The 27,477-nt window shown below is 31.9% G+C and overlaps 3 protein-coding genes across 7 annotated transcripts; 1 reads left to right on the forward strand and 2 right to left on the reverse strand.

Moving 5' to 3' along the window:
• Positions 1–11,010: 11,010 nt before the first annotated feature.
• LOC105773959 (uncharacterized) lies at positions 11,011–13,531 on the reverse strand. 2 transcript variants are annotated; one of them, XM_012596199.2, is made up of 6 exons: positions 13,341–13,531; positions 13,110–13,203; positions 12,829–12,977; positions 12,378–12,584; positions 12,255–12,293; positions 11,011–11,608 (listed from the first exon to the last, which is right to left on the reverse strand). In XM_012596199.2, the coding sequence occupies exons 3-6, from the start codon at positions 12,928–12,930 to the stop codon at positions 11,165–11,167; spliced, it is 792 nt and encodes a 263-aa protein (XP_012451653.1). In that variant the 5' UTR covers positions 12,931–12,977; positions 13,110–13,203; positions 13,341–13,531; the 3' UTR covers positions 11,011–11,164. The 2 variants fall into 2 exon arrangements, with proteins under 2 accessions (XP_012451653.1, XP_012451657.1); XM_012596203.2 differs by lacking the exon at positions 13,110–13,203.
• Positions 13,532–13,840: 309 nt separating this feature from the next.
• Positions 13,841–15,971, forward strand: LOC105774485 (exosome complex exonuclease RRP46 homolog). Of its 4 annotated transcripts, none has more exons than XM_012596993.2 (7): positions 13,841–14,125; positions 14,220–14,355; positions 14,559–14,659; positions 14,753–14,773; positions 14,877–14,949; positions 15,039–15,362; positions 15,624–15,971. In XM_012596993.2, exons 2-6 carry the CDS (start codon positions 14,247–14,249, stop codon positions 15,167–15,169), a joined length of 435 nt encoding a protein of 144 aa, XP_012452447.1. In that variant the 5' UTR covers positions 13,841–14,125; positions 14,220–14,246; the 3' UTR covers positions 15,170–15,362; positions 15,624–15,971. The 4 variants fall into 4 exon arrangements, with proteins under 4 accessions (XP_012452447.1, XP_052488154.1, XP_052488152.1 ...); XM_052632194.1 differs by having other exon boundaries at positions 15,230–15,362; positions 15,643–15,971; XM_052632192.1 differs by having other exon boundaries at positions 15,643–15,658.
• Positions 15,972–23,009: 7,038 nt separating this feature from the next.
• LOC105771812 (uncharacterized) lies at positions 23,010–26,076 on the reverse strand. Its single transcript, XM_012593204.1, has 2 exons — positions 25,409–26,076; positions 23,010–23,073 (listed from the first exon to the last, which is right to left on the reverse strand). The coding sequence occupies exons 1-2, from the start codon at positions 26,074–26,076 to the stop codon at positions 23,010–23,012; spliced, it is 732 nt and encodes a 243-aa protein (XP_012448658.1).
• Between the last annotated feature and the right edge of the window lie 1,401 nt (positions 26,077–27,477).

The following is a 27,477-nucleotide window of genomic DNA, read 5'->3' on the forward strand; positions in this document are numbered from 1 at the left end:
GACACCCTGAGAGAGTGGTGTAGACAAATTTCATAATCTGTATCCTTGAAATGCGATAGGAGAAGACTGAGAAGAGTCAAATTTTCCTACTCTAAGGTCACGGTGGAAGAAATATAGTACAAATTCTGTGTCCAAGAAGTTTGAGCTTTGAAGCGCACAATGGGGGCAACTTGATTGAGTGTTTTTCGAAGAGAACAGCCAAGCAAAGGGCGTCAGCGACAAAACCTTAATAAACTTCAAAAAATGATAATTCTTGAAAAATGACATTCTGCATTCATTCAAATGTCATTCACACATGTCTAGTTAGGAGCGTTTGATGCATTTTTATGCCATCCTAATCATTAGGCATAATTAGGTTCACTATACAGGTCATGTTCCCCAGAGAGCAGATCAGTGAAGGTAATAAATTGAGTTTTATCTCCCTGAAGTTGCAGTGGAGCAGATTAAAGCCGATAATCCTATCTCCCTGAAGTTGCAGTGGAGCGGATTAAAACCTCAGATCTTATCTCTCTGAAGTTGCAGAGAGCAAATCGCATCTAGTCATATCTCCCTGAGGTTGCAGTGGAGCAGAATATGTAAGCAAGTCTTATCCTCCTGAAGTTGCAGTGAGGTAGACTGAAGATGGCAAATCTTATCTCCCTGAAGTTGCAGTGGAGCAGATTAAAGCCGACAATCCTATCTCCCTGAAGTTACAGTGGAGTGGATTAAAACCCCAGATCTTATCTCTCTGAAGATGCAGAGAGTAGATCGCATCTAGTCTTATCTCCCTGAAGTTGTAGTGGAGCAGACTAAGTAAAGCAAGTCTTATCCTCCTGAAGTTGCAGTGAGGCAGACTGAAGGTAGCAAATCTTATCTCCCTGAAGTTGTAGTGGAGCAGATTAAAGCCGACAATCCTATCTCCCTGAAGTTGCAGTAGAGCGGATTAAAACCTCAGATCTTATCCCCCTGAAGTTGTAGTGGAGCAGACTGGTAGATCAAGCTGAAGCTACAAGTCTTATCTCCTTGAAGTTGCAGAGGAGTAGATTGAAACACTAATTCCTATACCTCTGAAGATGCAGTAGGAAGGAATGAGGTTACTTGAAGAAGAAGAACACCAAGATCCAGAACGACCGGGCAAAATCGGGCGTTTTAAAGTCTTTGCTCCGTTCTCGCTGCACAACAACGAGCAAAGAGGGGCAACTGTAACACCCTATTTTTGGCCCGGATCTAAAGGGCCCGAAGTGGCCCAAACCCAACTGAAGCCCAAACAAACAGAAGCCCAAAGCAGATTTGGAAGCCCCTAGGGTTTCTAGGGCAGATCCTCGCGCCACAACCATCAGCAAGAGCCGAATCTTCATGCCTGCACGAAAATGGAAACAAAAAAAGTATATGGAAAATCAAATCAGATATTTGCATATCAAATCAAAAGAAAGCAGATATTGTTTCTTCTTTTAATGGTTTTATTCGGCTATATAAAAAGCCACCAAAGCACTGTAATAAGGATCGATGAGAAATCAATAAAAAATAATTACTTTCACAGCCAAAAACAGTGAATACAATACAGAGCAAAAGATCAAAAGGTTTACATTCGCATTTTTTTTATTTTGTTCTATTCTAATTTACTGTTATTTTTTTATTTTAATTCGTACGTAAATAAAACAAATAAAAAAGGCTTACCTTCGTTTACCTTTGAAACGCCGTTAGAAGATCGAAGGAGCCACCCCCGAGGATCGGTGGCCGAAAATCGAAGGGTTTTCGCAATTTCTTTGCGTTTTCTGTTGGATTTTGGGTATTTTGAGCCCAGATCTGGGCTTAGGAAGGTCCAGAAAACCGAAAGGGTCATTTTCCCCTTTTTCGGCCACTGCAGACGGCGCTGCCGGCGCCGGTGATCGGCGGCCGACGCGGTGGCCATTCATCGGCCGATGACCGGACCAAGGTCGGAGTATTGGGGAAAGGGGAGAGCATTTTAAAAGTTTTTTTTTTGTTTTTTTTAAGAAAAGGCTTAAAATGAAATTTTTTGGGAAAGTTAGTGGTTTAAATAGCCCTTCAAACGGCGTCGTTTTGGACACGGGTCGACCCGAGTCCGACCCGATCCGGCCTAGGGTCCGCGCGTTTTTGAGCGGAGGGGCAAATTGCGCTTTTGGCCCCTCCACCTTTTAATATATTTTCAATTAAGTTTTCTTCATTTCTTAAATTTACCCCTTTATTTATTCTCAATTCCAACTTCGTCCTAATGGAACGACGCCGTTTTGAGGGAAAGGGGAAATTTCCCTTTCAGCCCCTTTGAATTATCAGCGTGTTCAATAGGGTCTTTCAGTCTCCATTTATTTACAGATTTGCCTCAGAATTTTTATTTACAATTCAAATTAGCCCTTTTTTTTCATTTTCTTTATTTTTTTTATTAATTAGTTTTTTATTCTTTTTCATATTAAATTATTTTTTTATATACATATTTTTACATACGCATATTTATTTTTGTAGTATAATATAATTATTTTTATTTTTTATTATATGTAATTATTTTTTATAACCTATATGTATATATTTATTTTAGTATATATGTGTGTGTATACATATTAATATTTTAACCAATATATATATGAATATATTTATTTTTTAAATGCAAATATATGTTTTATATACACTTTATAATTTATATTTTTCCTTTTATTTTCACAAATGCATCATATGTGTATAAATTTCATAGCCCTAAATTTATTTGTAAATTGTATGTATATTTTTAATCTTCATAATTTCCATGTGTATATTATATGTCTTGATCTTTATTTATTTTGTTTGCTATCCCATCCATTGTATAATTGTGTTTACATTTAATATTTTGCATGTCATGGATTACCCTTTTTATTTCGTTTATTCATTTGCTTATATTATTTTTTATGTCGATGATGTATTTATTATTGTTATTATTATTATTATAGCATTTGTATGTATAAAATCACATTACATCATTTTTTACTCAAATTTAAAGATAGAAAATTTTCTTAAAATTGAGATAATGTTCGTATTTAGGATTTTCAAGAGAATTGAGCCCTAACGTATTGGGTTCCGATTTTCTTCGTTAAATCCGACAATCGAGCATTTCTCTTCAATCAAAAAATAAAAACTCATTATTGGGAATTCAACACGTTGTGTCCTAACGTATTGGATGTGACGTATTGATTTCTCGAAATGAAGATTTTTTTAAAATAATAAAGGAAATATTCCGAGTTTGGGATTTTAAAGGAATTGTGCCCTAACGTATTGGGTGTGATTTCTTAAATCTTGGATAAGTGGATGTTCTTTTAAAGTAAAGGAAATATTCCGAGTTTGGGGTTCTAAAGGAATCGTGCCCTAACGTATTGCGTGTGATTTCTTAAATCTTGGATAAGTGGATGTTCTTTTAAAGTTTTATTGTACAAGTATTTTGGCCCAATTCATTTTGGGGAAAATTAGAATGCTGTGCCCTAACGCATTGGGTGTGGTATCTTCTTTCTTTGAAATAATAAGGGTCTTAATACGTAACCTTTTAAGTTTTGCTAAGGATTACGTTTTTTCAAAATTCTCGACCTTAAGACACTAATTAATTAACTAGGTACCAATTTTGGGCGTTACGAGGGTGCTAATCCTTCCTCGTACGTAACTGACTCCCGGATCCGTTTTTCTAAAACTCGTAGACCAAAGCCGTTTTTTTAGGTGATCCAATCACACCTCAATAAAAGATTGGTGGCGACTCCCAATTTTTATTTTTTAAAGTCGACAACCTAAAATATTTTTATTTTTCAAAAAAATGGTTTCGACAATGTAATTTAGAACATATTAAAAAAATTAACTTATACTAAATATATAATACTACTCTAATATAAACATTAAAATAATGTTAAGATCACTATATAAAAAATTTAATAAATAAAAAATGTATAGAATTATTAAATATTAAAATAATATAATATAATATAAATATTTTTAAAAAATAATATGAAAGAGTTTCAGTTGGTCTTTTGCAAATATAAACAGATTTGAATAAAATTTTAAACCCAAATTTTGAATCGGGCCGAATTTGAACAAAAATAAAATATGTTGATATCATACTTAAACCCAACTCAACTCCAAACCCATGAACACATCTAGATCCAACAGAACAAACACACGAACCCAATTACATATTTCAAATTCCAAATACTGGTACAAAAATGAGACATGAAAAATACCACCAACATAAAATAAGTCTTATTAAGACGATTACATAACATTAACATACACACACGTACACAATACAAATTACATAACAAACATAATTTCATACCAAAAACCACAAAGTTTCTACGTTTGGGACAACCAAATTGAATCAAACTCAAACCGACCTGAACTCAAACTCAAGACGATCTAAACTTGAAACAACCAGAACATAAAATGACTAAATTCAGAGACAGATCCAATCCAAAATAATTGGAAAATTTTACAACCCGAACCAACCCAACCCAACCCAAATTTATTATGAATGTAGGCATCAAAATTCTTCCTCAGTAAATGATAAGCAAATGTCACTTGAAACCCATGTTGCCTAGCATAATTGAGCGACGCTGCCCATTTTTTCAACGTATCCATATCCATATCCATATCCATATTTAAATTTCAAATTATTGTTTAATGTATAATTATATTTATGAAATTTTGATTTGATTCGATTCTTATAAATTATTAATACAATTATTGATATAACATCATTTGTTTATATATTGCATACATAAATAATTATATTTATCTAATATAAAATAAATTGATATATTTATTTATTTAAATGTATATGATTAAATTAAAATTAAAGTTTGAAGTATATATTTGAACCACAATTAGAGTTTCACCTACGTAATTACACCAAATTAAAGCTCATGTATATAATTGCACGTTAAATCAAAATTCATGTATAATTTTGAAATTTATCACTACCAATAAAAGTAATAAAAGTAATTTGAGTTTCGAGTTAGAGTTGAATCAAATTTTATAATTTAAATAATTTGAATAATATATTGGTGTAAATACCCTTTGATCCTTATCAATTTTGAAAATAAACAAACTGATCTCTCTCACCAAAATTTTCAAAAATATTTATAAAATTTCAAAATTTTATTTTTTAAATTATATTTTTAAGAAAAATAAATAATATAAAAAATTTAAGATTTTTCAAAAATAATATCTTTAGAATCTAAATAAATTAATTAATAATTGAAGTTTTTTTCTTATTTTAGTTTTAATTTAAAAAATATATATGATTTTAATTTTATATGCTCCATAGAATTAATTATATTATAGTAAGATTTAAATTTAATATGTTTAATTTTTAATTTAATTCAAATAATTTCACTTAATTCAACTCGATTTAAATTTTATTTCACTTAACTCAATTTTCTAATTAAAATATGATTAATGAATTTGATTAAAATAAGTTTTTACTCTATTTGATTAAATCACCCCTAAGCTTTCGCGCTGCCTTTGTTCTTCCACGCCCAGCTTCCCGCATCCCCACCCACTCCCAAAAAAAAATATTTTTTTAAAACAATTTGGTAGGTTTAAATAAATTTAGATTACTTTCTTAACCCTACATTATGTTAAAATTTTGGATTAAATTTATATACTTTAAATTTTTTTAATAATTTTATCTTTTTTATTTTTATAATGTCATTAATTAACCAAAATGGTTAACATTGTTAATTGTTTCAATTACAATGTTGTAGTCATTTTTAAGAACACTATATTCTAACAAAAAAAATTATTCTATCATGATGAGTTCGAATGCATATTTTTAAGGGAAAAAATCATATAAGCATTCTCAACATAATTTTTATCATATCACTAATAAGCGAATTTTTTTTAATTTTATAATATCACACTATTGAATTTAATTGAAGAATTTTAATGGTGGTAACAATTGAATTTAAATTTTTTATTTTGCAAAAATAAAAGAACTAATTTCTTGAAAATAAAATAAAGAGACTTTCGAAACCATTTTTATTTTTGGAAAAAAAACAAAAATTAGTTGTCGATGAAAATTTGGAGTCGCCACCAATATTTTATTGAGGTGTGATTGGATCACCTAAAAACGGCTTTGGTCTACGAGTTTTAGAAAAACGGATTCGGGAGTTAGTTACGTACGAGGAAGGATTAGCACCCTCGTAACGCCCAAAAATTGGTACCAAATTGATTAATTAATGTCTTAAAGTCGAGAGTTTAAAAAAAATACTATCCTTAGTTAAATGAAATTATTTATTAAGACTTTCTCTTTTTGAAAAGAAAAATATCACACCCAATGCGTTAGGGCACAACATTTTATTCTCTTCAAGATGAGTTGGTCCAAAAAACTCGTATAATAAAATTTAAGAAAATATTTAATTGTTTAAAATTTATGAAGAAATCACAGCCCAATACGTTAGGGCACGATTTCTTAAAATCCCAAACATTCAATATTTCATTTATATATATATATATATATATATTTTAAAAATCTTCATCTCGAGAAATCAACGTGTCACATCCAATACGTTAGGACACAACACATCGAATTCCCGATGACAAGTTTTATTTTGTTTGATCAAAGAGTAATTCTCGATTGTTAGATTTAACGAAGAAAATCGGAACCCAATACGTTAGGGCTCAACTTTCTTGAAAATCCTAAATACATGTATTGTCTCTATTTTGAAAAGTTCTATTTTTTAAGTTCGAGTAAAAGATGACGTGATTGAATGTATGCATAAATGTCACAATAACAAATATATCAATGGCATAGAAACAATATAAACAAATAAATAAACGAAATAAAATAATCCATGACATGCAAAATATTACATGAATAAATGTAAACATAATTGAATAACGAATGAAGAAAGCAAGCAAAATAAAGATAAGAAGATATATAATATACACATGGAAATTAGGAAGATTAAAAATATACATATGATTTACAAATAAATTTTGAGTTATAGAACTTATATATATATACACAATACATAATATATTTATGAAAATAAAGAAAATATATATAAACATATATATAGATTATAAAATAGGTGTTTAAAATATATATTTGAACATTTTCAAGATACAAAAAACATAGATATATACATGTTTATATAAATATAAAAGAATATTTGTTAGGGAAAAAAAACACATTATCAAAAATCAATATGTGTATATACATAAAAAATATCATTTAAAATAATAATTATGTACCTAAATAATTACACATAAAAGTTACAAAAAATAAAAAAATATAAATATAAATAAAATAAAATAAATATTAATTACATTATTAGAATTAATTAATTAAAAAATATAAAAAAATACTAAATTGAACTGCAATTAAAAATTTTGGGGTAAAATCCGCAAATAAATAAAGCCAAAAGGACTACATCGAACACGCGAATTACATAGAGGGGCTGGAAGGGAAAATTTCCCTTCTCCTCTAAAACGGCGTCGTTCAAGTAGGGCTAAATTGAGATTGAAAATAAATTAAAGGGCGAATTAAAAAAATAAAAATACTTAATTGTAAATATATTAAAAGGCGGAATGGCTAAAAATGTAATTTTCCCCTCCGTACAAAATACGCGGATCCTAAGGCTGGGTCGGGTCAAATTCGGGTCAACCCGGGCCTTAAACGGCGCCGTTTTCGATTGGCTATATAAACCAAAAATTCCCTTCAAAAAAAAATCATTTCATTACTTTTTAAAAAAACAAAAAAAACTTTCCTCTCCTCTCTCTCAGCCATCAAGTCCGGCCAGGGTCCGACCAGGGTCCGATCATCGGCCGGTCACCGGCCACCGCGCCGACCGCCGATCTCCGGCGCCGTCACTGCCGTATGCGGTGGCCGAAAAAGGGAAAAAAACTCCTAGTTGTCCCTTCGAAACCAATAAACCTAGAACTGGGCTCGAAATTCCCGAAATCGACGAAGAAGCCCTAAAAAAACCTAGAGACCTTTCGATTTCTAACCGTCTATTCTCGGAGACGGACCTCGGCCTTCCAACGGCGCGGCCGACTCTGATGAAGGTATGTTTCTCACCTTTATTTTATTTTGTAAAAATAAAAACAAAATAGAATATATATCAACCTTAGATTTCGTTTGATTCTCTGCTAGTGCTATAAAAATTCCTCCTTTTTTATTAATCTTTTTTCCTTTTCATTACAGTGTTTTTGTGGCTTTTTTATAGCCAAACGCAAACATAATAGTAGAAACAAATCTAAAGAAGAAACAAATCTGTTTCTTTATTTGATTTTCGAATATTGATTGTGTTTCCTTTTTTGTTTCTTTTTGACGCGCAGGTATGAAGATTCGGGGCTATGGTGCTGCGGCGCAAAGGTCTCCTCAGAAACCCTAAGGTTTCTGCAACCGATTTGGGCCACTGAGCTTTGGCCTTTTTGTTTCATTTTGATTTGGGCCCTTGCAGGCCTATTTGTAACTTGGGCCTTTTTTACCCGGGCCAAAATCGGGTATTACAGAGACTAAATTTCAAATGTATAAAGTGAATAAAGACTTAAATCGTATTTTAACTTTTAAAATTTTACTCTATATTTAAATATAAATTAATAAACCCAAAGCGATACACCACAACACAAAAGGAAGGCTTATGCATGACACATGTTCTTTTTTTTTAAACGCATAATAAGTTCTAGTGAAATTACGAGTTCAATCCTTACTATGCTTACATTTAGGATTAATTTTTTAGTCATTATAAGATAATCATCAAATTGTAACTTTGATACATAAGCTCATATCAAGGATTTAATCATGAGATGATAATGGTAAATTTTCAAATTTGATCCCTCTTTATGTTTGTATTTAAAATCTAAAATTTTTTAGTCATTATAAAATTATGATCAGTTTGAGAATTCAAAAACAGTAGAAAACTACAAATGAACAAAGCAAAAACATGAGCCTAAAAGAATAATAGCGAGAAATAAAAATTGAAAACTGTGTTACTTTGGGGCCAATAACCAATAAAAGCCCCTTTATTTTTAAAATTACCGAAATAGACTAGGTCCTGAATTAATTATCGAAATGGACCATTTTCTCCAAAAACGCGACCACGTCAACGCGTTGTCAGGGGATAAAGCAGGAAGCGCTTGTCCACGTGGACAGAAAACACTTCCTTGAGGGCGCACTTTGTGTCCACGTGGACAAAGCGCTTCCTTGAGGAAGCACTTTTTTCCGTTTTTTAAGATTTAGGATTTTTTTGCAATTAGAGTTAGGGTTTTGGGGTTTTTGAGTTTTTAGATTTTAGGGGTTTAAGGAAAAAATTAAATAAATAAGGGTTTAGGGTTTCTTAATTAAATTAATTATAGATTTTAAAAATTAGATTAGGGTTTAGTGTTTATGGTTTTAAGAAAAATCAAATAAATTAGGGTTTAAGGTTACTTGAGTAAATTAATTATAATTTTTTAAAAAATAGATTAGGGTTTAGTGTTTGGTTTTAAGGAAAAAATCAAATAAATTAGGGTTTAAGGTTACTTGAGTAAATTAATTATAAATTTTAAAAAATTAGATTGGGGTTTAGTATTTAGGGTTTTAAGGAAAAATCAAATAAAGCTAGGTGTTATTCGTTATATATTTTAAACGCTTCTAAAAAATAAACTAATAAAATTAAATGTTTTTAGTAAAAATTAAATTTATTAAAATAATTTTTAATAATAAATTAAAATAAAATATATAATAAATTTTGTATTTTAAATTTTAAAATAGAAAAGAGTTTTTTATGAAAAACAGAAAAAGAGTTAAAAGTTTATATATATATATTAAATTTATCTTTAGCTGTAATTTTAAATTTATAATAAATTAAAAATATTAATATAATACAATATGCAAAAAAAATGAAATTTAATATAATACAATCATATTAATAATAGAATATTTTAGGATAATAATTCCTTAAGGTCTTAAGATCATGGGTAAATATTTTATAAATAAGTATTAATAACTTTATTTAATAGAATTTAACTTAAATTTTAATATTTTAATATTTAATATATATTTTAAACTGTAGAAGTTTAAATTCAAAATTAGAGAAAATATAATAATTGTAATTAATATTTAACTATATTTAAATAAAGTTAGACTTAATAAATAATTTATAATTTTTAAAATTTATAATTAATTTAATTAAGAAATCCTAAACCCTTATTTATTTAATTTTTTCCTTAAAACCCTAAAATCTAAAAACTCCAAAACTCCAAAACCTTAACTCTAATTGCAAAAAACCCTAAACCCTAACAAACAGGGAAAGTGCTTCCTCAAGGAAACACTTTGTCCACGTGGACACAAAGCGCGCCCTCAAGGAAGCGTTTTCTGTCCACGTGGACAAAGCGCTTCCTTGAGGAAGCGTTTTCCTACTTTATCCCCTGACAACGCGCTGACGTGGATGCGTTTTTAGGGGAAATTGTCCATTCCGATAATTAATTCAGGATTTGGCCCATTTCGGCAATTTTAAAAATAAAGGAGCTTTTATTGGTTATTTGACCGTTACTTTGTATCTATTCCTATTATTTATTATAAAATTTTAAAAGTTTTTGAGAAAAAATATAGAATTAATAGAAATTTATTATGAAAGTTAAATGAAAATAAAATTATTTCAGAAAAAAAGCTTATAATGAAAGTTTAAAATTTTGAGAAATTAGCTGATTGAGTCTTAACTTGATTGGTATCGACATTATTATCAATGCAGGAGAATATAAGATCAAGTGCGCTGAAGTACATTATACTTTTATTTATGGTTTAAAGAGAGGTTATAGGTAGTTCTAGGACTTACGTAAAAAAGAGCAAATATAATCAAAACTTGTAATGAAATTGTTAAATTTTAAAATTATGAGAAATTGAAATAGAGTATTAATGAGAATTTAATCAAATTAAAATAAAATATTGTCAAAATTTGCTTAATTGAAAATGTCTATTTGATCCTTATTAATATTTAAAAATTCAAAACTACCCTATTAGATTGTAAAGACTCGTATAGATATTACATGGACTAGATTGTCCATGTAAGTATGATATATGACACATATGATTAAATTGATTAAACAAATTAAATACGGTTATGACCCAATACAACAACTCACGATTTTAGACATTGAAAACCATAAACATACTTGACGCAAAACGAGACATTATAACATAGCAGAATGTTAGATACAGGATTAAATATAACTATGAGAGCTGATAGAGCTCCTTTTTCTGAAAATAGGCAACCACATTCCACTGCAACAGATTATTAGCAAATCCTACTTGAAAACCTTGTTCATTGGCGTAATTGAGCGCAGCTGCCCACTTTTTCAATGTACCCCAATCCAAATCCTCAAGTGACATATCTTCCATCTCTTTAATTACAGCGCAGACCAGAATTTGTATTCCAGTATGAGAAAACTCAGTAGTTTTTCCACGAGCATCTTCTATTCGGATCCCAATAGATTTGAGGTAGTCTGGAACTTTCCCCCAGGCAGTGTTTGCTAATGCATCTTCTAAGCCTTGAAAATCTTTGTACTCCACTTTGTTGTTGTCGTTGTTGTAAAGTTGGTTTATGAAATGAACAAATTTAGACTCAAAAGACATGCAACTTCCACGATCTTGAGCACGAGCGCATGCCAAAAAAACCTAAGACAACAAACACACACAAAAATTTACTGTATAAATTATGAGAACGACAAGTAGGATTGAGATTTAACGTGACGAATTTGAACAATATAAAAGATATGAATTTACTAATATGCATTGAACAAATTTATGAATTTGATACGTTTATAAGTGTTCTATCATATAGCCTATACCCTCCATGCTCTCAAACGCTAGTTAGACCGAGTGATGTTCAATGTGGTGTATGTGTGTGTTCTATCAGATACCTTATACCATCCATGTTCTCAAATGCTAGTTAGGCCAGCTGATGTTCAATGCAGTATGTATATATATTATACCTCTTTTCTCGGAGTCTTCACATTTAATCCAGAAATTTAAGAGAGAAAAAAAATAAATGATTGTGAAGGAGAGATGAAAACAAGGGCAAGTTTAAGAATTACTTGAGATATTGAGACCTACTGTAAGAAGCCCAGTTGGTAAACTTGCTTTTTCCGAATCCGGAAAAACCATGTTTGAAAGTTAAAATTGGAGATTTGGATGATGAAATCAAACTTAGGGCTAGTTTAGCAATGTTTTTTTCTCAAAAGTGCTTTTTGTACCAAAAAGTGTTTCTAAAAAGCAATGCTAAACTGACCCTTGGTAATTAGATTTGTAAATATTAGCCTACCTCATTTTGCTCAGTTGGTAAACTCGCATTTTCCGAATCCTGAAAAAGCAAGTTAGAAAATTAAATTGGAGATTTAGATCATGAAATCAAACTTAGTAATTAGATTCGTAAACATTAGATTACCTCAGATAGTTGTAGGTCTAATTTTTCGTATAGCAAATTTTGCTTTAACTCGTATGTTTCAAGGAATTTTTTCATCATCTTATATTCTGCCAAATGGCCATCCTTGAACTTGCCATTGTTAGTCTTGATATTTTGGGTATTGACTAGGGGTAATGTCTTCTCCCTATGATCTAACCATAATATAGATTTCATATCTGCCTCCTGGTCCTTCATTTCACCAAATATACACACAAAACAAGTATTAAGAAACAAAATATTCTGTGTTAGATTGGAGACAAACGTTCCATAGAGAAAAGGTACTATAGGGTCAGGATAAACCGTGCTTTATAAAGCAAGGTCCAATCCTTGCAAGTCAGTCAATGAGGGATCTTTTAACCTTCAACATGTATGTATAATAAATAGCAATAATGCGAATTGAATATGAACTACTAAATTCAATTATGACACTTACGGTAATTTTCTGTCTGTAAATCCTGTCCATGAGAGTTTCGATCCGTTCCAATACAGATCTGGAATAACTACGCTCTTCTGGAAAGTGATGCTCTTCTTTCATTTCAGTAGGATCCGTACTGTTGCTTCTGCCAGTTATCTTGTACGTATCTGAGGAATTGAAATAAAATCAGATAAAATAATTGAACAAAAACAACAACATATTTTTCCCAATTCAGAACAAGGCATCCGAATGTTCTTTCAAACAACAGATATATAAAACTAATAAAACGAAACGCTTACAAAGACGTATACTCAGAGGATGTGATCGTAGATTCCTCAGCCAAATCTGGAGCCCCTTAATTTTGAGATTTTGGTGTTTATTTTCAAGGTTTTACTGTTTGAAGTTTTATCGATAGGAAAGGAAATTTAGAAAATAAAAGCAAAATCAAAACAAGACATAATGAATTGATAAATTCAGCCGTGAACCCAGGGTTCGAATAACAGTTGAAAAAAAAATTCAGCCGTGCTTACCGATTTGATGTGTCTACAGCGGCGAAGAGGAGAGAAGGGGCAACTACCAAAGAGTAAAGCGGATGAAACCAAGAAAGTCGTCGGTGAGAATTTTATTAAAAAAAAAAAGGAATGGGCAAGTGCCATTAAAGAAAGCTCGAGAAAAAGAGAAGATCGAGATTGCAAGCTCAGCTACGCAATTTTTGGGGCGAGAAAAAGAGGGTAGGGATATTAGATGTAGGTGAAAATTTGTAGAGGTTAAATTCCATGTTTAGTCACTTATGTTTGCTTAGAATTACATTTTGGTCATTCAACTTTAAAAATTTATTATATTATGGCCACTAACGTTTTTGATTTATTATGTTATGGTGACCCTGTCTTTAGCTTAATGAGAGTTAAAAAGTTGAGTGACCATGACATAGTAAATCCATGATATTTGTGATCATCATAAGCTAAAATATTGCATCAAAACAATTAATGTGGAATTAAAAGAAGAGGACTAAACTTCAAAGCTTCAAAGAGCACAGGATCTGACTGAAAAATTAAACCATGTTTTAAACCCTAATTTCTAAAACCCTTCTGTCCCTCCCCCAAAAAACAAAGTTGTAATCGGTGTCCCCAATTTGCAATTTGAGATCTCATTTCCTTTAGTAAAGTAAATGTGAGAGAAGCTTTGCCATTTGAGGTTCATAGAGAGCAATGGAGGTGGATGGGGAAGACGGACGCACGCAGAACCAGTTGAGGCCTCTTGCTTGTTCTCATAACATTCTCTATCGTGCTTATGGCTCCGCCAGTTGGTCTCTAAGGTACTTCCTTTTAGCAAACTTTTTTACTTTGGGAAAATATCATCATAATTTCGACTATAAATTTGTTTATTTTTGTTTGTTAATTTTTATTTAGGTGACACCAAAGTACTTGCCGCCGTTTATGGACCGAAAGTTGGAACTAAAAAGAACGAGAACTCTGAGAAAGCAAACAGGACAAATAGATAATTTACTAAAATCCCATTTAATGCGGATGAGGCCTTGGCTTAATGGTAATAAGGAGGCTCTCGAGTTCAAATTTCATCATGTGTGGGTATGGTTCAGATATTCTGGTTTGCCAGTTCGAGTTCAGTTAGTTATTCAGTGTTTGACGAGTAATGATTGATTCTGATGTAATTGGGTGGTATCTTATCATATAATTATTCCTCCGTTTGAAGTTTGGGAAATTTATCGAAATGTGCCTGTTGGTGCTTAGGGAAGCTGGAAGAGGAATATGAAATGATATTAAAGAGAACACTGCAGAGCATTTGTCTTTTGACTATTAATCCGAATACAACAACTTCAATCATAATTCAGGTGATTCTATTCGATTTACCCACTTCAAGAATTACGTTTTCTTTATAGCTGAATTGTTAGTAAATTTGGATTTTATGTACTTTTCTGTCGCAGGTTGTCAATGATGATGGTGCTGTATCCTTTAGGATTTTTTTAGAGCCTCATTTTATTGTTCCCTGGGTTTCATTTACCTGAAGAGTAAACTTCCAATGTAAATCCTTGATATTACCTCGTACAGCTTTTGTCATGTGCTATAAATGCAGCATGTGTGGCCCTTGTAGATGCAGGGATTCCTACGGAGCATCTTGCTGGTTAGCAATGGAAACATATGGCCATTTTCGTGTTGTGTAAATAATTAGTACTTAAGTCATTTCTTGCTATCTTATGCTGGATGGTGCAGTTGCAATCTGCTGCTGTGTGGCCAAGAGTGGATGTGTTATATTGGATCCCACCAGGCTAGAAGAGCAGATTATTATAGAATTCCCTTTGTTGATCTATTATATTCACGATACTTGGTACCGTAAGCTATAATTTGACTGTAGTAGCTTTCGTCTGGGTTTAACTCCTATCTTTTTGATTTCATAATAGCAGAAAATGAAGGCATTTGCATATTTAGCCTTCCTAAACTGTGTCCATTCAGTCCTTCCTGAAGGATCATCAAGCGTGCAAGGCGAACCCATAGAACACGGGATTGTTACATCTGTTACTAACGGTATTATGTCAGGTAATGCTCTATTGGTCTTATCATATCAAAATTATTTTGCTTTGTGCTGTGGAGACATATATAATTGTCAAAAACGTAATGTCTTTCTAGATTTAGTGTAGTTGTCATGTAGATGGTTTCATTTTTCATCAGTTACCACTGTCAACTAAGAACTTGATAGATGGGATTATGGTATCGTAACAATTGTAATGTTCTTGTTTCTTTTACAATCTTGTCTCCATATTTCTTTCTAATAGATTCTTAATCAAATGCTTGTCCCAGAGGACAATTATTTTTACAGCCTAGAACGGGGACGTGCTGCAAGTGTTAGAGTTGTCAGAGTTTCTCAGGAGGAACTTGCAACAGCACTCAATTGATTCGTCTAAAGCCAGATGATATTAGTGAGATTCTCACACAGTTATAGAGTATGCAATGCTTCATGCGATTTCATGTGATATTGAATATTAAAATAGCCATTGTTTGCCTTTGATTTCTAGCTCTCACTTCTTCGTGCATCATTGCCATCATGACCAAATTGTATTAGAAATTGGTGTTAAGAATATAGTTGTCTGTCCTGATTCTGTTATGTTATGATAAAAGAAAAAAGTCAAATTTTGCTATTAGTCACTATACTATGTGTAAGTTGTAGATTTAGTCCTTATACTTTAATTTGTTCGGTCAATTTTAGTCTTTGTACTTTTCTAACTGGTCAAATTTAGTTCGTTTACATTTCTCAAAATTTGAAATTCCAGTTCTAACCCAAGTAGTAGCAGTAGATCTGTTTGGTTAAATTTTGCTATGTGTAAAGTTGTAGATTTAGTTCATGTTCTTCAACTGAATCATTTTTAGTCTTTATATTTTTTTAATTTTGAAATTTCAGACTTAACATAAATAATAGTAGTTAAGTCGGTTAGCTAGGTTGTTTTTTAGTATTATGTAGAAATAATAAGTTGACATGACATGTTTGTTGTTTCGGATTTTAGAAGTAACAGAACTTAATGAATTTAACAATTACTGTTTGATCAAGGCTAAAATTTCAGATTTTAAAGGACCAAATCCAAAAGGATTGGGTAAGCATCTGTCTGGTTTCTAGGAATAAGCCAAATAGGAAGAATGTAAGGGATCATGTTTTTATTGAGATTTGTCACTGTTGGATCCTAAACTTATTTTGTTGGTTGCTATTATTTTTCGTGGGTTTTTCTATAGAATGATTGAAATTTAGTCTTCAATCGCAGTCCTTGTTTTTTATTTACAAAAGATGTCAGCAATGTAATAATGGAAAAAAGGTAAACTATAAAAATAGTAATTTGTGTATGGTTTAAATTATGTTTTGGCCGTTAAAATTTAATTTGTTATAAAATGATCACTAATGTTATTGTTTTGTAACATTTTAATCATTATAACGTTACCAGCCGTTAGAAGTGTCACGGTCACGGAAATCGCATAATTAAACACATTTTTTTAAAAAAAAATTTGCCTTTATATATATTTACTTTATTTCATTTTTCTTTATTTTTCTTCCATTTTTTTTTCTTATTCTTTCCTTTCTTATTTCTTTTCCTTCATTCTTTTCTCCCTTAGAAAACTCTAGCCGTCGCGGTCGCTGCCTCCTTACTCAGACAATGACCACTGTTAAAGCTCTCCTTAGCTTCTTGTTCTCACTCTTTCAATTTTTCTTGCTTGAAAATGACTCAAAAACTTTTTCGAAAACTCTCTTTTGTAACCGAGCGTCTTCTTCCTCCAACCTTCAAATGCGACTGTTGATTAGTCTGATTTTCTAGTATGTTGTTCTCCTCGTCAAGCTTTCCCTTTTGACCGGACCAATTGTCGATCCTAGTCCCTGAGCTCCAAACCCAAAAGACTGCTGTTGTTTTCTACTTTTTTAGTCCCTTATTCTTTCCTCTCTTTTTTTTCGGTTTTGATAATTGCATTTTCTCTTTGGGAATTTAAAACAAGTTTTCTTATTCTGTCGTGGTTGTGGCTGGGTTTCTTTTAAATGGTTTTTTTTTGGTTTGATGCTTGAATAGGTAGGTATTTTTGATTGATGGGAGGCGTTAATGGTAGTGAGAGTTTTTAGGTTCTGATACCAATTATAAATGAAAGGGGAATGCGGAAGATAATAGATTTTATTACAAAAGTAGAAGTAAAGGAAAAGTTTTTACAAGGAGAGAATGATAAATGAAAAGTAAAAAGAAAGATTTCTAAACTATATTTCGATGTCTCGTTTAGGCTTCTTCTATCCCTATTTATAAGAAAATTTTTAAACTCTATTTTATTTTTTTTAAATTCCGCACAGTATTTTTAATAAGGATGATATTAATGATGAATTGATGGTTCCTTTCACGTAGCTTTCCTTTTGTCTTGTCATATCATTAATGGTTGCTCCCATGTTGCAATTTTTTTTGTTTGTATATGGATGTTTTATTCTTTAAGTAACCTCCAAACTTGAATGCTCTTTTATTGGATGTTATTCTTTCACGTGGCTTTCTTGTTTGGCTTTATCCTTCTTGAATATTATCTAGATTCATTAATTCTATGTCATCTAGATGTAATGAATCTGTTGATAGTCTTGGTGGTGAGTTCCAAATCTCCCACGTGTTTTTTATTTCCTCTATTATGTGATGGAAAATCATCAATCTCCATGTTAGCTATCTTTTTTAATAGTTGCATAGATTCTTCATCCCTTTCTTTCTGGATGTTTCCAATTTCATAAGCCAATATTCTTTTTCCATCAGTCCAGAGCTTATGAGCTCTTTGTTGAAATAAATATTGGGTTTTTGTCATTAAATTTATCCCTGCTCAGATTTGATAATAACTGAGATTATTATAACACTTGTCAATGTTTTTTGTCGAGTGCCCTTTGTCTTCTTTGACTGTGAGTTTGGGACTTTCAATCATTCTTTGAATAATCCAAATTTGATATGGCTGATAAAATTTTTCTTTTTCAGCAATATCAATAAGACTGCTTATTTCAAGATAAAAATAATAGTAAAAGTCATTTTCCTTTATTATACTTTATACTATAAACTTAATAGATGCAGGAAAATCTTTTAATAGATGAAAAGAAAAATTTTAATTATTATTTTAACAAAACCTCATTCAATCTTGTTTATATCAAATGGTTCATGATCAAGTCTAAACTTTATAGTAGGAAATTTTTCATTTAAATAATTTGTAAAAACATAAGCTTGTAGAAAATATTCGAAAAACTTTTGAAATTAAACTTCTTTGTTTGCAAATAGCTCCATTTATTTTTGTAAAAATTTCCACTAGTAGAAATTTTACGGCTTTGTTATATAGACAAAGCCTAAACATTTACTCATCATAGAATTATTTGTTCCTTTATTAATAAAATATTGAAATATATCAAGAAGATTATTTATCTCCTTAATATCTAAATATCTTATTTCAAGCTCTTCCTAATCTTTATATAGAATAGATTTTAGTAATAAATCATAAACTTCATTTTCTTTAGTTGTTTTTCAACTAAAAATTGTGAAAACTTAGTAAGAGCTCTTCTGAAATTGGCTTTTTATTCAAAAATATGGGTTTTCCATATTTTATTAATAAAATTATATAATTCTAATGGTAAGTCTGGATTATAAAAATATTTTATTTTTTGAATTTGTTGTTTCAACAAATTTTTTGCTTCTTTTATTATTTCAGCATAATTATCTTGGTATGCTGAGGTTGGATCTTAGGACCAAGGGAATTGATTTACCGTTTTTAGTGTAAGTGATAAATGAGTTCCAACTGGTTGTCTTACTATTGGATATGGAATATAATATCCTTAATTAGAATAAACGGGTGTTTGTGTAGGTATCGTCACAAATCCTTGATTAAGATTTGTTTTTTCCCTTTGTTGGGTCTTTTATGGACAATAGTCCATTCACTAACTTTTTCTAGAGGTTTTTTACCTCTATCTATATGGCCTTCTAAGAAAATCAGCAACAATATTGTTAGTTCTTTTTACATATAGCACTTCAAAATTAAAGGTACATAATTCATTGTAACACCTAATTCTTCTAGGTACCGTTTTCAAACTTTTATTAGTAATGAAATATTTAACTGTCGATTATCAATTTTATAATAAAATTTTCAAGTGCTAAATACATGAGAAATTTTTTATTCCTTTATTGTTAATAATTCTTTTCATATACAAAATAATTAATTTCATTTGGTTTAAATTTTCTGAACTATATCCACATATTAATTCTTCATTATTTATTGTTTTAGCTTTTAAAATACAACCCCAATAATTTTGTGAGGCATCTATTTCTAAAATTAATTTATCACATTGTTTAGTTAAATAAACTTTTGGAATGTGATTTATTTCGGATTTTAAATTTTTATAATTTCTAAGTTTGTTTTAGACCAAATAAAAGTTTATCCTTTTTAGTTTTTCATACAACTTACCTATTTTTTCAGATAAGTTAGGAAAAAATTTCTTCCATAACTAATAATTCTCAAAAATTGTTAAAGTCGCTTTTTATCTTCAATATTTTCAGAAATTCTTTTATTTTATAATAATATGATCTTGTAGTTTAAGACTATCATGGATAATTTTAATCCTACAAATTCTATTTTATTTTTCTAACTCTATTTTCTTAGGGTTTAATATGATTCCATATTTTATGAATTCTTGAGAAATGATATTTAAATATTTTCTATGTTTTTCTAATGTATCTAAAATATTAAAATATCATCTATATAAACTACACAATTTTTATATTTATTAAATATAGAATTCATCCATCTTTAAAAGATTTATGGTGCATTACATAATTCAAATGGCATTACTCTCTATTGATAATGTTCATTGGGTGCACTAAAAGCTGTCAAAGGTTTAGATTCTTCGGTTAGCATGATTTACCAAAATCCCGATTTACAATCAAATTTACTAAAATATTTTGTTTGTTTAGCTTGATTAATTAAAACATCCTTTCTTGGAATAAAATATCCATAAAAATAATATTTTGATTTAACCTTTTATGGTTAATAACCATTCTAGTTTTTCTTCTTTTATTTCACCATGATTTCTAACCATAAAAGTTGGACTAGAATGTGGATTATTAGTTTTTCTATTAATCTTTTTTCTAATAATTCTCTAATTTGTATATCAAATTCATCCATATCTTGTTTAGTATAGATCATTGGTTTAACTCTAATAATTTTATTGGGATTTCTTAATTTAATTTCACAATATCTAGGGCTATTTTGTCATAATTTTAATGGTTCTTCACTAAAATTATTTTTTAAAATTTTAAATAACCAATGATTTGTTTCAAGTTGTTTAATCTGTTCTTTTCTTGGTGGTGTAAATTTTTTATCACACACAAATTTATGATTTTTAACTAATGGTATTTCTACAGAAGTTTTTTCTACGAATAACATATGTCGAAACCGTTTTTTGAAAACAAAAATTTAGTTGTCGACTTTTAAAAAACGAAAATTGGAGTTGCCACCGATCTTTGATTGAGGTGTGATTAGCTCACCTTAAAAACAATTCTGGTCTATGAAATTTGAGAAAATAGGTTTGGGAGTCAGTTACGCACGAGGAAGGGTTAGCACCCTCGCAACGCCCAAAAATCGGTACCGAATTTGATTGTTTAATGTCTTGGTGTCGAAAATTTGAAAAGATTTTAAAAGAGAACTTTTAACTCGTGAATGAATCAAAATAAAACATTCTTATTTCAAAGAAATAAAACATCACACCTAGTGAGTTAGGGCACAATATTTTTAAATCTTCAAAATACCGAATATTGCCTTTTGTTTTTGAAATCCTTATTTCTAGATAATAAAATGTCACGACCAGTAAGTTAGGACCCAACATTTTTGAATTCCCGAGAATAAGCTTTTATTTGAAATTTGTGGATTTATTGCAAAACAAATACTTGGCTTTCTCCATCGAAAAATAATCGCAATCTAGTAAGTTAGGACACGATCTTTCTCGAGAATCATGAATGCCAAATATTTTGGAAAATTTTAAAATATGATGATTTTAATGCTTTGACGCAACCAGAATATATATTTTCTAAAAGGCATTTTAAAAAGTTAATGTATAACATGAAACAAATACTTCGATTTAAAATATATATGTATATATATTTACAAAGTATGAATATATATAGACACGATATATAGGTGAATTTTGCAAATATAGGTATGGCTATGAAATACCAAAGATGCATACATATTTGAAAACGTTTATGCATATATATGTACACAAAAGTCATGAAAATAACAATAATAAAATACATATGAAATATATTTATGCATTTACAAAAAAATGTATAATATAGTATATTGGTAAATATAATAATGTGGAAAATACATTTATAGTAAGTTTTAAATAGAGTTGGATATATATGTACATATTATATAAAAAAATGTACAAACATGTATAAATTATAAAATATGGAAAACGTGTAACTATTATAAAATATAAATGTATATATGTGTATATGTATGAAAAAACTATGAAAATAAAATAATAATAAAAACTATGTACATAATATGTATATGTATTTAAAACGTTTAAAATGTATACCTATATATTTACATACATATGCGCATATAGATACAATGATAGTAACATATAATATAATAAATAAAAATATAAACTAATAATGATACAATAATAATAATATAAATAAACAGTATTAGTAATAAAAAATTAGAATAATAAATTCAAGATTAGGTTGAAAATAAATAGAATTTAAGGGCTGAATTCAAAAAAATGAGAAAGGGAGCGATTAAAACACGCGTAATGGGAGGAGGACCGAAAGAGCAATTTACCCAAACCACCCAAAACACTGCAAGAGCAATGGATTAAAATAAAACAAATTCAATATTTCATAGGAAAAGTTGGAAACAGAAAACAATGATTTTGAAACGATGGGATAAAAATGGAAGGATTAAAAACGTAAATAACCCATCAATGCTTTAAAACCCTTTTCATTCCCTAATTAAAACCCAATTCCATTTGCAGCATAGTAGCCGCAAGAATTGTTTCATCCTCTCCCCTGCTCTTCACGCCAAAATCCTCCTTTCAACTTCGATTTGGATGAAGCGAAACAAAGATGTCGACGACGCGCCACCGTTGGTAAGAATCTTCCTTCTTCTTTTATTATTATTTTTAAAACCAGAGAAAATGAAACAAAAGCGATAAAAAACAGAATAAATAGATCACCTTCGACAATTGTTTTCTTTTCTTTCAGTATTTCGTATTCTTTCCTTACAATCCGTCCCCATTTTACAAAATAAAATGACTTTATATAGCAGAAAAAGAAAAATAAATCGAATATAATTGCTATTTTTTTTGTTTCTTCTCTTTCGGACTCTTTGAGTTCGTGCTTGCAGTGTTTGTGGAGCGCGTGGAGGAGTCGGCCCGAGACATGCGGCGGTGGTGGCTTTTTTTGAAGCGGGAAGTCGATGCTAGGGTTTCCTAACCCTTCCTTTTCCATTAATTTCGAACTGGGTTAGGAATTAGCTATTGGGCCCGTTATTGGATTTGTAACAAAATTGGACTGAAACATTAGCCTTTGTTTCGTTTGGTTTTATTTATTTAACGGTCAGGGCGTAAATTGGGCCCTCATACTACCCTCTTTGCTCGTTGTCGTGTAACGGGAACAGAGCAAAGACTACAAGGCCCAATTGTGCCCGGTCTTACTGAGCCTCAACTTCTTCAATGCTTCTCCTCTTCAAGTAGCCTTGTTCCTTCCTACTGCATCTTCAGAGGTACAGGAATTGGTGCTTCTATGTACTCCACTGTAATGTTGGGGAGGTAAGACCTGTATCTTCGATCTACTTCACACTAGTATGAGAAGACATGATCTGCTATCTCTGATCTACTTCATGTCAATACATGAAGACAAGATCCATTATGTCAATACATGAAGACAAGATCCATTATCTTCGATCTACTTCACCACTAGTATGGGAAGACAAGATCTACCATCTTCGATATACTTAATGTCAATACATGAAGACAAGATCCACTATCTCTGATCTACTTCATGTCAATACATGAAGACAAGATCCATTATCTTCGATCTACTTCATGTCAATACATGAAGACAAGATTCGCTATCTTCGATCTACTTCATGTCAATACATGAAGACAAGATCCACTATCTCTGATCTACTTCATGTCAATACATGAAGACAAGATCTGCTATCTCTGATCTACTTCATGTCAATACATGAAGACAAGATCCATTATCTTCGATCTACTTCACCACCAGTATGGGAAGACAAGATCTGCTGCTTTTCCACCTGCTCCACTGTTGCTCAGGGAGATAAGGCTTTATAATTTCACCGATCTGTTCTCTGCGGAACATGACCTTTATGATTCATTTCATGAGCCTAATTATACCTAATGACTGAGATGATCAAAATGAATCAAATGCTTTTAGCTAGATGTATATGAATGACATTTAAATGTTATGTCATGAAAATGATTAATGTTAAAGTTGTTATTACTCATTATTCATTAAGGCTTCCTTTATGGAAACAAAACTTCAACCAAACTCGAGAATTTTTAATCTAGATACTTCATTCCCAAATATTCTCCACCTTTAAACTCAGTGAGGTATAAACAATAGTCCTGTTTCAGGTTCCTGAGCTATTTAGAGATTTCTAGAGTAATATGAAAAAACTTCCCTTGTGAAAGTTTTATTAGTCCATTAATCGTTATTCTAATGCAACATGCTTGCGTAAAGATAATAACAAAAAATTATCAATATAAATACTATCAATAAATTATCAATGATAGCAAGTCTAAAAGAGGAATTGACTGGAAACACTTATATTGAAAAAGAAAGAAGCGTTCTAGAAACAAAAAATTCAATATAAATACTATGAACAAGTGCCCCAGATATCTTTGCTTGAATTTCTCTATACAACTTTTTGAAGACCCTTCTGAATTCAACACATGTTTAGGAGATTCACAGTACTTTGCTGATGTCTCAAGATGTCGCCTATTCCCTCCTACTGAATTAGGTACAACAAGATCACCATATGCCTCAATCAAAATTTGAGCCACCCTTTTTTTGGGTTTTCAACTCAAATCCCCTTTGGTCTTAAGGTGCCCTTTGCGGGTTTTCACCTTGGTTCCTTCTCCTTCTTAGGTAAAGTACTTCTTAACCGAATCTGAATTTACTGGATTAGGCAAGTTTCTTCCATCCATCTCAGCCAGGATCAAGGCTCCCCCAGAAAATGATTTTTTCACAACATAAGGTCCTTCCCAATTTGGCATCCACTTCCCTCTAAAGTCTTTTTGTAGAGGTAGAATTTTTCTCAACACCAGGTTCCCCTCGTGAAATTCTCTGGGACGGACCTTTTTGTTGTAGGCTCGCATCATTCTTTTCTGGTACATTTGACCATGCTGGATAACCTTCAACCTTTTCCCTTCTATTAAGTTCAACTGATCGTATCGAGATTGGACCCATTCTGCTTCATCCAACTTTAGCTCAGTCAACACCCGAAGAGAAGGGATTTCAACTTCAATGGGTAAAACTGCCTCCATTCCATAAACCAAGGAGAAAAGCGTTACCCCGGTGGAGGTTCTGATTGACGTTCGATAAGCAAGGAGAGTGAACGGTAATTTATCATGCCAGTCCCTGTAAGTCTCGGTCATTTTCCCCACAATCTTCTTTATATTTTTATTGGCCGCTTCCACTGCACCATTCATTTTTGGGCGATACGGTGACGAATTGTGATGTCTGATCTTGAATTGACTATAGACTTCCGCTATTGAGCTGTTGTTCAAGTTCAACGCATTGTCGGATATGATTCTTTCGGGCATTCTATATCGACATATGATCTCTCTTTTTAAGAACTTACTGACCGCTAACTTTGTGACGTTAGCATATGAAGCAGCTTCTACCCATTTGATAAAGTAGTCAATAACCACAAATATGAAACGATGCCCATTTGAGGCCTTTGGTGCTATTGGCCCGATGACATCCATACCCCACATAGAGAATGACCATGGAGAAGTCATAACATAAAGAGGCGAAGGAGGTGCGTGCATTTTATCACCATAAATTTGACATTTATGGCACCTCTTGGCGTAATTGATGCAATCCTCCTCTATGGTGGACCAGTAAAACCCAAATCTCATAATCTGCCTTGCCAACGCGAACCCACTAGCATGCGTTCCGCAGATGCCCTCATGGACCTCCTCCAAGATTTTCTTAGCTTTTACAGCGTCCACACATCTTAACAGTACCTGATCTTTTCCTCTCTTGTATAAGATTTCCCCATCTAAGACGTAATCAATGGCTAGTCTTCTCAGAGTCCTCATATCATTCTCAGTTACCTGGCCAGGATACTCACGATTCTTTACATATCGTAGTATATCTTGATACCAAGGACTATCATCCACTTCTCCTTCTTCGATATTATAACAATGAGCCGGACCCTCATAGATGCTCATCTGGATAGGCTTCATGTCCTCCTGTCTGTTCACTTTGATCATGGAGGCTAACGTAGCCAGTGCATCGGCCATCTGGTTCTTGTCTCGTGGGAGATAGAAAAAAGTAATGTCCTCGAACTCCTTAATCAATTCAAGGACCAACTTTCGATAACTGACTAATTTGGGATCTCTCGTTTCCCATTCTCCCTTGAGTTGGTATATCACCAATGCCGAATCCACATAGACCTCTATCACTTTAGTTTCACGCTCTATAGCTGTATGAATGCCCATGATGCACGCTTCATATTCTGTCATGTTGTTTGTACAATAAAAATCCAATTTGCAAGTGAAAGGATAATGATCATCGTTCGGGGATACTAAGACTGCCCTAATTCCATTGCCCACAGCGTTCGAGGCCCCATCAAAGTTTAGCTTCCAACTGTGACCTTCTTGGGAATTTTATTCAATAGCGGCTACATACATCAAGTCTTCATTTGGGAAATCAAAACTCAACGGCTCATAATCCTCCAAAGCTCTACTAGCCAGAAAGTCCGCAATTGCACTCCCTTTTACAGCCTTTTGACTCACATAGACTATATCAAATTCAGACAGTAAAATTTACCACCGGGCCATCCTCCCATTCAAAACAGTCGACTCCACCATATACTTTAAAGGGTCTAATTTCGAAATTAGCCAAGTCGTATGGTATAGCATATACTGCCTTAATCTTCAGGTTGTCCAAATAAAGGCACAACACTTCTCGACAGGCGAGTATCTTATTTCACAGTCAGTGAATTTCTTGCTGAGATAATATATCGCCCTTTCTTTCTTTCCCGTTTCATTATGTTGACCTAGCACACACTCCATGGAATTATCAAACACCGTTAGATACAGTATCAACGACCTATCTGGGCTAGGTGGTGACAGCACTGGAGTATTAGACAAGTACTGTTTTATCTTGTTAAAGGCTTCCTCGCATTCTTCATCCCATGTACCAGGATTATGTTTCCTCAGAAGACGAAATATAGGGTCACATTTCTCGGTTAGTTGTGAAATGAACCTAGCAATATAATTCAGTCTTCCTAAGAAACCTCAAACTTCTTTCTGAGTGCGAGGCGAAGGTAAACCTCGTATTGCCTTCACTTTGTCTGGGTCAATCTCGATTCCCTTTTCACTGACTATAAAGCCTAGCAATTTTCTTGACCTGGCCCCAAAAGTGCACTTCGCTGGATTAAGCTTGAGCTGGAACTTTCTCAATCTTAAGAATAATTTTCTCAAGACCTGCACATGTTCCTCCTCCGTTCTAGATTTTGCGATCATATCGTCAACATAAACCTCGATCTCCCTGTGCATCATATCATGGAACAAGGCTACCATGGCTCTTTGGTATGTCGCTCTCGCATTCTTTAATCCAAACGGCATCACTTTATAACAAAACGTCCCCCATAACGTAATGAACGTAGTCTTTCTCATGTCCTCAGGATGCATCTTTATCTGATTGTACCCCGAAAAACCATCTATGAAGGAAAACAATGAATAGCCTGCTGTATTATCTACCAATGTGTCGATATGGGGTAATGGGAAGTTATTTTTGGACTAGCCTTATTCAAATCCCGGTATTCCACACACATTCGTACTTTTCCATCTTTCTTTGGAACTGGTACGATGTTGGCCACCCACTCAGAATACTTGACTTCTTGTAGAAATCCGGCATCA

Source organism: Gossypium raimondii, chromosome 6, assembly GCF_025698545.1.
Source record: "Gossypium raimondii isolate GPD5lz chromosome 6, ASM2569854v1, whole genome shotgun sequence".
Taxonomy (NCBI): domain Eukaryota; kingdom Viridiplantae; phylum Streptophyta; class Magnoliopsida; order Malvales; family Malvaceae; genus Gossypium; species Gossypium raimondii.